At 40.8% G+C, this 10,717-nt stretch overlaps 1 protein-coding gene across 3 annotated transcripts in view; it reads right to left on the bottom strand.

Moving 5' to 3' along the window:
• Positions 1-3,961: 3,961 nt before the first annotated feature.
• The window catches only part of LOC137376519 (tetratricopeptide repeat protein 7A-like), a 319,646-nt gene continuing 312,890 nt past the window's right edge, over positions 3,962-10,717 (bottom strand). For 2 of the 3 annotated variants that reach the window (XM_068045223.1, XM_068045224.1), the window contains one exon: positions 3,962-9,833. In XM_068045223.1, coding sequence (XP_067901324.1) covers positions 9,612-9,833 — 222 coding nt within the window. In that variant the 3' untranslated portion in view covers positions 3,962-9,611. The remainder of the gene's footprint in view (positions 9,834-10,717) is intronic. The other variant, XM_068045225.1, reaches the window with a different exon arrangement.

Raw genomic sequence — 10,717 nt, 5'->3', positions numbered from 1 at the left:
AAGGATTTACTTTAACATTCTTTTGGTTTTTTTGGTAGATGTACATTTGCCAATTTTATTCAAATAGGTGATACTATCAAAGTCAACTAGCTGGAAGAGTCACAGAGCACTACATAAACTAATTTCTACTTCCAATTTTCTTCTCTTCTCTCTGGAAGCCACTGACTTTTACTGAGTTTTAGTTTATGGGTGACAGCAGCTCTCCAATGCTCCACTAAGTGGCTGTTCTTCATGCACGATCCTGGATAGAGAGTATTGACAGGTTATATTTAACTGTGATGGTGAATTAGAGGCATCAAAGCCTCTGTGATGGTGTCCGAATATGCACAATTTCCAGTTCAAATCACTGCATGGTGATCAGAGGCAGGAACTCTGCTTGACCTTTCACTTCATTTCTCCAGAGGTGCTATGTCCAATTGCATCAGCCTTACAGCTCCTTCAGGTGAGATCTGTTAATTCAGGGGCATTGTGACATTAGGCTGTGCATTTACCCAATGATTTATCAGAGAAGCAATAAAGCAATTACAAATAAAGGCCAGATATGCCAGATACTAAGTTCATAATAACTAGTAAAGGGGCATGCATAGAATAACAAAAGTGTCCAGAGGATTTCATTTGACAGCTTTGGATGTTAGAGGCAGGGAGTGTAGAGCTTATGTGGTTTGTGACCAGAACCTTGAGATTCAATTACAACCCTTAGCTCACTGCCTAGTAGTTGTTACATAGACTCTAAGGCCTTATATTTGTCCCAGGCAGAAAGCATTGTGGCAGTCTGTACCCAGACTTCTGAAAGGCCTTTGGCAATGCTCTGAATGGCTGCTAAATAGGTCTAAGCGGGAGTGGGGATGGGGTACACAAGGTAAAACCAATCTGGCCGAGCGCTAGGAATAACAGGTACTTTTTTTTTAGGGAGTTATATTTGGGAAGTGCAAGTACTGAGTGGATTGCTCCAGGAACAGGTTTTTAAATCATTTGTTTTGAATTTATATTAATGACTTCAAAGTCAGTGCAAAATAGTGAATTTGGGAGACAATACAATCTCGGAGGGGAGGAGTCACATATGGTATTGGAGCCAAGGATCAAGAATTGGCTTGATAAAAACTTGTAAAGGAACAGCTTAGTTGTCTGATAAAATTCAATACAGGAAGGTGTCTAGTTTTGTATATTGAAAAAAATTAACGCAAGTACTCTGTGATTGGTAGTGAAATAACTAAGAGTAAAGTTGAAAGAGATGTAGAGGTTTTATAGATTTGGTGCTTTATGTATCCACTCACTGCAATCAGCTAAATAGAATGACTGAATATATTGCTGAATAAGTGGACTTCGAGTTGCAGGCTGCCCATTTGAAACTGTGCAGTGCTCAAGACAGACCGTACCTTGAGCACTTAACCCATTTCGTGACCAAGATGCAAATAAAACATCAGGCCCCAGAGGCAGTGCAGAGAAAAACCATAAGACCAGTCTTTAGCATCAGAGGGCTGAGTTATAAGGAAAGCGTGGAGAAAATTGGGCACCCCAATGTTGAAAGGTGACAACTGAAGAAATCTCATAACCTTAAATGAGATGATAAATGGTGTTTCCAGTACTTTCAGACCACTACTGCTTCATACCTACTCTCACTCCTACATTCCTATATGAGGAATGATCAACTTTTGAAATAGGCTTCCAGGTAGGACAGTGGAAATGTAAAACTCTGGAATCATTTGAGAGAGAGCTGCATGTTGTGATGAGCGGCTTGCAGGTTTTTCCTAGATAGATGAGTATAAGGTAAATGGTCAGCAGGTCTGGAAGCATCTGTGGAGAGAGAAGCAGAGTTAACGTTTCAGGTCAGTGACCTTTCATCAGAACTGGCAAAGGTTAAAAATGTAATAGATTTTAAGGAAATAAATCAGGGGTGGGGCAAGAGATAACAAAAGGGAAGCTGTTGATAGGACAGCGGGTCACAGAGAATAACTGACAAAAAGGTCATGCAGCAAAGGCAAAGGATGTGTTAATGGTATGCTGAAAGACAAAGCGTTAGTGCAGAGAGGGTGTGAATTGTCACTATTAGGAACAGCCCTGACCAAAAGCACAAACAAGAAGAAAAAGTGGGCAGGTTCATGGTTAAAAAAAAAATGAATGAAACAAACTAAAATAAAAGAAAAAGTAAAAAAGAAAAAATACAACTAAAATAAAAAAGGGGGGCCTGTCATGCTCTGAAATTATTGAACTCAATGTTCAGTTCGGCAGCCTAATGGGTAAATGAGATGCTGTTCCTCGAGCTTGCGTTGATGTTCACTGGAACACTGCAGCAATCCCAGGACAGATATATGGGCATGAAAGCAGGGGGGTGTGTTGAAATGGCAAGCAACTGGAAGCTCGGGGTTATGCTTTCAGACTGAGCGGAGGCGTTCCGCAAAGCGGTCACTCAATCTGCATTTGGTCTCCTCTACATTGTGAGCAGCGAATACAGTATACAAAATTGAAAAACGTACAAGTAAATCGCTGCTTCACCTGAAAGGAATGTTTGGGGCCTAGGATAGTGAGGAGAGAGGAGGTAAAGGGGCAGGTATTACACCTCCTGTGATTGCATGGGAAGGTGCTGTGGGAAGGGAACGAGATGTTGGGGGTAATGGAGGAGTGGACCAGGGTGTTGCGGAGGGAACAATCCCTTCGGAATGCTGGGAGGGGAGGGGGAAGATGCATTTGGCAGTGGCATCACGTTGGATGTGGCAGAGAATGATCCTCTGGATATGGAGGCTGGTGGGGTTAAAGTGAGGACAACGGGAAACCTGTTGCGGTTCTGGGAGGGAGGGGAAGGGGTGAGGGTAAAGGTGCGAGAAATGGGCCGGTCATGGTTGAGGGCCCTGTCACCCAAGTGGGGGGGAATCCTTGGTTGATGAAAAAGGAAGACATATCAGAAGCGCTGTTGTGGAAGGTTGCATCATCAGAGCAGATGCATCAGAGATGGAGAAACTGGGAGAATGGAGTCCTTAGAGGAGGCAGGGTGTAAAGAAGTCTAGTCAATGTAGCTTTGGGAGTCGATGGGCTTATAATGAATATTAGTAGACGGCCTATCCCCAGAGATGGAGACAGAGATGTCGAGGAAGGGAAGTGTCGGAGATGCACCATGTAAAGCTGAGAAGGGTGGAAATTGGAAGCAAAGTTGATAAAAGTTTTCCAGTTCGGGGCGGGAGTAAGAAACGGCACCGATACAGTCATCAATGTACCGGAAAAAGAGTTGGGGGAGGGCGCCTGAGTAGGACGGGAACAAGGAACGTTCGACATATCCCACGAAAAGACAGGCATAACTAGGACCCATGCGGGTACCCATAGTAACTCCTTCTACTTGAAGGGAGTGAGTGGAGTTGAAAGAGAAGTTGTTCAATGTGAGAACGAGTTCAGCCAAGCGGAGGAGGGTGGTGGTGGATGGGGACTGGTTGGGCCTCTGTTCAAGGAAGAAGTGGAGAGCCCTCAACCCGTCCTGGTTAAAAGAGATTTGTTATCCCTTGCCTCACCCCCGTTTTATGTGCTTAAAACCTATTACATTTCTAACCTTTGCCAGTTCTGATGAAAGGTCACTGACCTGAAACGTTAACTCTGCTTCCCTCCCCACAGATGCTGCCTGACCTATTTCCAGCATTTTTTGTTTTTATTTCAGATTTCTAGCATCTGCATTATTTTGCTTTTATTATATTAGGTATATGGTGTTTGTTTTGTGATCAGCAGCAGTTTACCATTTTCTGTAGTGTATGGTGTTTATTAAAGGGGAACAGACATCGGGGAGTGTTTACAAGGCAGTAACCTAATCAACAGGTTTCAAAAGTGATAATGTTAATTCCTAATTCAATGATTGCAGGACACAGAAAATAATGCTGCTGAAATTCAGCTTCAACACATAATGGATCAATCTTGAAATTGTCATGAATTAAAGACACTTTACATCAGCAAAAAAAGAGCCTGAAGCTTGGTGTACACAGCAATTTATTACACAATTTACTGCCTACATTATGATAGTACCGTGCATAAATCAAGAACATAGCTCAACCGTCACAAAGAACAGCCCCTGTGCATCTAGTTGAGTCACATTAACAATGGGCATCGCATGATTTAAAATCAAGTGCAAGAAACTAGTATGTGGCAACCAGGTAAGGGATGTAATGTGGGGAGGCGGTAGCATAGTGGTAAAGTCACTAGACTAGTAACCCAGACCCCCAGGCTAATCCTTTTGGGACATGACTTTGAATCCCACCACGGCAGGTGGTGAAATTTGAACTCAATTAATAAATCTGGAATTAAACGCTAGTCTAATGATGACCATGAAACCACTGTCGATTGTTGTCAAAACCCATCTGGTTCACTAATGTCCTTTAGGGGAGGAAAGCTGCCGTCCTTACCTGGTCTGGCCTACGTGACTCCAGACCCACAGCAATGTGGTTGACTCTTAAAATGCTCTCTGAAATGCCGAGCAAGCCACTCAGTTCAAGGGCAATTTGGGATGGGCAATAAATGCAGGCCTAGCCAGCGACATCCACATCCCAAAAATGAATAAAAGGACCTCAGTTGCTTGGACCCTGGTAATTTGGATTCTGTTGTATAACCTGCTACATTAGCTTTCTATCACCCAAACCAAATGTGGGCACCCTCTACAACCACTGAATCCATTGCAGGATTTGCACCTTTGTGTCCTACTTCAATGTATATTTCCCTCACACACTTTAGTCCTTTCTGTATCACTCTATTCCCCAAGCATGGATAGGAGGCAGGTGGTAAATTGCTATTTGAATTTAACAGCCAGAAAAAAGCAACAGTGGCCCTCTGGAGTTCTTATCCCTCCATGTAGGAAAGTACCTGACAGTCAAGATTGGATTCTTGCTGTGAGGAACTGCAGATTCAGACCCGCATCCAACAACTGTGTGGTATGACACAGATGCAGTGAGGGGCCCATGATAAAATGGACTGTTATCTGAAAGTCCAAGCCCTCTTATTCTAAAAGAGATGGATGCAAAATTCTGATTGCAAGTTCAACCATTTCATTTCCTGAAATATCAAGTATACTGTACAATATAATTACACTGAAACCATTAAAATAATTAATAATTAAGACATGAACCACAGGACAATCAACTGCTTTAATAAAAAACAACTAGCCCTTGTTGAAGTACCTGAAAGGCAGTGCATGGAAGACATTAGATAACTCAAATAGGTTTCTGTAACCCATAAAATTCATGCTATAAGGAGACATAATATGGCTACAAACACGATAATAGACTGTGATTACAGGATAGCATTTAATACATGTTGGGTGAATTTAGATACTGGAGTCTCACTCATTAGCTATAACCCAATGTACTCAGTAGATTGCAAAACCAACAAGCGAATTACTTAATACCACAATTGATGCAGTTGTTTCCCAGCTGCACCCGGCTGAAGTCCACTTATGTGCAGCAAATAAATAACCATCTTTTTGTTGTTCAAACATGTACTCTGTAACAGGTCCCATTTTATTATCCAACATCAGTCCCTTCATTGTAAAACTAATTTTAAAAATCAGTCTTATTTCCCAGAATATAGTGTACATTTTAAATAAATTACTTAATACTGAAATGCAATTTCTAAAGCTCTGGAACCTTCGACAGTACATGAATCAAGCATTTATTTCAAATCCTTTTTTAAGGCACGGTCATGAAAGATTTATAGGACAAAATGTCTCAAGTGGTTGGAAGAAAATATCACTGTACATCTCCCCTGGCATAAGTCACTTTTGTATAGTGCCAAGCCAGTAGTATTTTCTACAGTGGTTCACAGTGTGAATTAATAATGGAGCCTCCCGAGTTCCTGCTGTAGATTCTGGACAACTTACACCCTGTGCGGGAAATGTGAAACTGAAACCCAAGTAAATATTGTGTCACTGTTCAAAAGACTGCAGGGGCTATGCAAGGATGCTATTTCATAGCATCAATTGATCTTTAAACCGACACCACCAGCCACCAAGTTACAATTACAAAAATAAATTGCCTTTTTACATTTGACAAACTTTAGATGGTCATTAACTTGTGGACAGTGTGGAAGTGTGTCCAACAGTGAGTGGAAGAGTATTCACCGTGTGAGTGGCAGCTAATTACTGTCAGCTCCAATGCAATGGTAATTTTCTTTAAAGAAAACTAAAAAAGCTGTTGATTCTTATCAAATAGTGAATGGAAATGTGCAACATAACAAGTATTCAAATCATCTGATCCCTCTGCAGTTAGGAAGTGAACTGCAGAACGAGATCACGTGTATTTAAGTGTACTAACCTCCATCGCCAAAGGAAGATGTACTAGATTATCAATAGTTAGCTAGCTCTGGGTTAATGCCCAAGATAATACAGTATGTATTACTGAAACAGAACAATCACCTCCCAGTATCTCAGAATATCCCATTTGGAAATTTAAATGTGATCATTGGTGTCTTAACGGTTAATGAATGGTGTTGACTGGAGATCATGCTGCGAATTAAGCTAAACTCACCAAAGTAGAAACAGATTCAAACTCATCTCTTAAATTTTTCCCAGTAGCAAAGCCAAATTAGAATCGTTCAGTAATTCAGGTTTAACTATTTCTATGTCGGCAGTGTATGTGAGGAATGAACTTGATATGAAAATGAAATAAGGCCCATTTCCTCATCTCTCGCTGAAGACTCAAGAGCAGTTCCCTTATCTTACTCAGGCTAGAAGTGCCCACTTACCCAAAATTACAGCTCTAATTTATAAAGGGCACGTCTTACACTTACCGGGAATTTAGTCCCAAATAAAGAAACTATGGAAGGAGGGTTGGGGGCTGAGAGAAGAAATATCTCTACACTAGATAAGCTAAGTGGAAGTTGTATGTAAGTATCCATCACCAGTGACTGTATTTCAGATTATTCTGTACTATAGTGATTCGGATCCCACTATTTTTATAATCTTAAAATCAAATCCAATTAGCTTCAATTAAACAGACACAAAGATACATCCTGTGAATGGAATAGGGAAAAAAGTGGCTTTGTGCTTTAGCATGCTGGACATGTTCAATTACAGAGTTATTCCATAAAGGTTTTTTTTTAATATCGTGAGACCCTTGCTAGCACCCCCGGGTTCCCTGAGCATGGGAATTAACACAGCTGGCAGCACAGCAAATGTCAAACCGGCTGGAATTGTTCAGACTGACTGCTACAAGACTTGCTGGCCTGAGCCACAAATGTGTTTCTTTTCATACTGCTAGGCAGTTCACACCTTCTTTTACTTCACGGAAGGTTCCACAGTCAGAAACATTAAGTTGCAAATATAACCTCTAAGCAACTGCATGTATGCAATTCTTCTTCTGCTGCAGCCATTGCTCTGAAGCTATGCTGCAATGTGAAGAGGACAGACTCAGAGCAAGACGGTCTCTCAATATTGCAGACAAGTTTGCAGTAGGAGAAACGCTTTCAGAATAGGCTCAGCTGCAGTAAGTTTATGCTGCACCTGCACTGAGGAACTTTAACAATGTGTTACTTTTGGAGGTAGTTAGTCTTACATCAAAAGTAAAATATTCTGTTGGAACTGGTAAGTGCAATAATGCACAATGTTACCATGCCATTGTTCATATCAGTGAACAGGTCTTAAATCTACCAAAGTGTTTCATGAGACTAGCTAATTATATGCATTTAAAATGACAACAGGAAATTTCTTGACAGGCGCCAACAGTTCAAGTTGCTGCTTTATATGGTGAATGCAAATGAGGTTAAACTCTTCAAGCTCATGGTGTGAAATGAAACAGAGTGTGGCAAGGGCTGCCTGTGCTGAGTTCACACAAGTGGACAATCAATTGTATTTGGAACAAAAAAGTGCAAAGTTGGTGTTTAGCAACCTTGGAACACAGTGGTCAAATGAGGCAAAGTTTTAATTTCCTGTTTCCACTACAGACTACTTCCCTTTCTGTCATCTAGGGGTCATTGTGATTTGTCAGTTATTACTTCATTAAATACTTTTTAAGTCTTTTCCCAGTAAGCAGTCACAATGACTAGGCGTGGTTCAGGCCAGAAGCAGTGCAATTCAGTGTTTCCCCTGCATTACCCCAATGACATTAAATTTTGACATATCCCCCATGTGTGAGAATTAGTAGCTAATGTCTTGTGTGGCAATTCTCTGGGATGTGATGGACATCTTAAACTTGCTATTTGTCCTCAATATTAAAATGCCCTACTACATCAGTGCATCATTTCCATTTGTTAGATTCTTCGAGGAAGACTACCAAAATATTGCCCAGCTTCAGCTGCATTCAAACCCAGAGAATCTGGGTAAAATAGCACATTCTTCAAATTCGATATTAAATATTCTCAAATATAAATTCCACTGATGTCATTAAACTAGTGATTGTTTTGAGGAGGAAGTTTGAGGGTACATACATAGATTTACTGCACAATAAATATAACTTTCTAAACAACTATACTTTCATGGTTTTGTAAGCTCTGTGTGAATATGGAGTTCCCTAATCTCACACATAAACAGTTAAATATTGTTTGGCAACCTTTAATAGCGGAGTACAGTCTTCTTAACTAACTGATCAGACTTTCAGGAAGCAAAGGGCTAAGAATAAGTTGTTATCTGGATAGTTTGGTGTGCATTCCAAGTGTTGTACCAACAATGTACCTTCCCCATGACTAAGTCATCTGTAATACTGTGTTCTTGTAAAATAAACCACATAAGACTGATGATTTGTCACAGTGAATGTCATTCTCAAGATATTACACTATATCCTAGGGGTGGGGAGAAAAAAAATCAGGAACAAGATATTAACTAATGTCTGTTGTAAAATAAAAGATGAATGACTTATACATAAATTCCTAGTCATAGCTAAAGCACTAAAGAGGTGAGCAAATGTGGTGTACACATTTAAATTATGATCAGAGCAGACGGGCATTTGTCAATATTACAGTAGAAAATGTTTTGTAAAGCTGGTAATGTAGGCAATAAGTACCTAGAAAAATGATTTAAAAAGTTAAAAATTCCTGAGGTTTGTGAATAAATTGATCAATATGATGGAGGATTCTCTGAGTTAACTACCAGTGCTTTGCCCAAAAATATTTAAAGTGGTTGCATCATGCAGCAAAAAGGTCCCCGATATCTCTCTCAGTTAAGGTCTGACCTCCAGTCTGGGGAGGAGGGACTAGAATTCTGATTCTTAGCCCTTGGAAAAAGGGCAGCAATATTGTAATGAGCATATTGTTTGAGGGCAGTCACACAGATCTATCTCAGTTCCTTCCTGCAGCACAGTCGGGCTATTCTGGAAAGGTGCCACTGCAGCTGCTGTGAAATAATGTCCTCGTCCTGGCTTAGTTTGCTTTGGATACTATTTTGTGTAAGACACCGGCTCCACAAATGTCTCACGATATGTCTCGTACAGTTTCAAAATAATTGCTGTGAATGGCAAAAACTCCAGCCTATTCTAATGGGAGTTGGCAGCGAATGGAGAAGGCCATTATGAACCTTTGGAGAAAAGAAAAATGGATAAAGTAGCTCTGATTTATTGTTCCCTGATATTTTGTAGCTGAATACTGCTCAATGAGTCAGCGTGTTAAATCTTTGGGAAGAAAAATACAAGGTATACTAAATATGACCCATGTGATTGATTTCAAAGCTCTCTTGGTATGACAATAAATGGAACTATGGGACTGCTGGCTTCCAGTTCTAAGGCAGTAAGAAAATATTCCACAGCATCTTCATTTTTCCCTTGGCCTTGCAGCACCTTCCCCAAACTGTTCCAGGCCTCGTGGGATGTCGACTGAGCCTGAACAGCGTCTCTCAGAAACTTCTCTGCCAAGCTACTCCGGCCCATTTTGTAGAGGGTCCTTCCCTATAATAGAATAAAACAAGATCAGTGAACTATGTGGTGAATTAACACACTTTATGACACAAAGCACAAGGACATGAAAAGCATGAATTTAAAAAAGTACTTGCATTTATGGAGCGTCTTTCATGTCCTCAGGACATTTCAAATCACTCCACTGTCAATAAAATTACCTTTGAAGTACAGTGCTATGTAGGCAAACAGGGCGACTAATTTGTGCATACATGTTCCTACAAAGAGCAAGATAAATGACCAATTAATCTGTTTGGTGGATTGGTTGACAGAGTAATTGGCTCGGACAACAATAGAACTCCATGGTCTTCCTTGGAAAAGGTGCTCTGGGATCTTTCATATCCAACTAAACAGGCAGGCAGGCAGGCAGGTAGGTAGGTAGGTAGAGAGTACTGCATAACAATCAAGAGCAGAAACTCTGGCTTCAAGATACACTCAGTTTAACTCGATTCCCAAAACCAGTGCTCCTGACTAATACAGCACAGGCCATGGATTGATTCTGGAACTTATTGTATAAAACTCAGTACCTTTCCCAGCTGAGCAATTGGAAATTAGTGGTGGGAGAGAAAAGAAAATTGTATGCTGAATCTTAGGGGGGGGGGAGAATTTAAATTCTTAAAAATCGGAATCACAATCTAAACCTGCCCATTTCTAGATTTAATTGAAGCAGGAAGGTGGGTGGGCAACCACCCTGCTCCAAGAATGCAGATTGTCACTTTAAATATTATAATGAGCCTGCAAGCCTACTCACAATCCTCAGAAAGTGATGGAAGGTGTTGTCGACAGTGATACAGCCTTGGCCCAAACATGGTCAAAAAAGCTGAATTCCAGGGAGTGACTGCCCTTAACATCAAGGCAGCATCTGACAGAGTGTGGCA

Source organism: Heterodontus francisci, chromosome 13 (assembly GCF_036365525.1).
Source record: "Heterodontus francisci isolate sHetFra1 chromosome 13, sHetFra1.hap1, whole genome shotgun sequence".
NCBI lineage: Eukaryota > Metazoa > Chordata > Chondrichthyes > Heterodontiformes > Heterodontidae > Heterodontus > Heterodontus francisci.
This window is presented reverse-complemented; position numbering and strand designations above follow the sequence as displayed.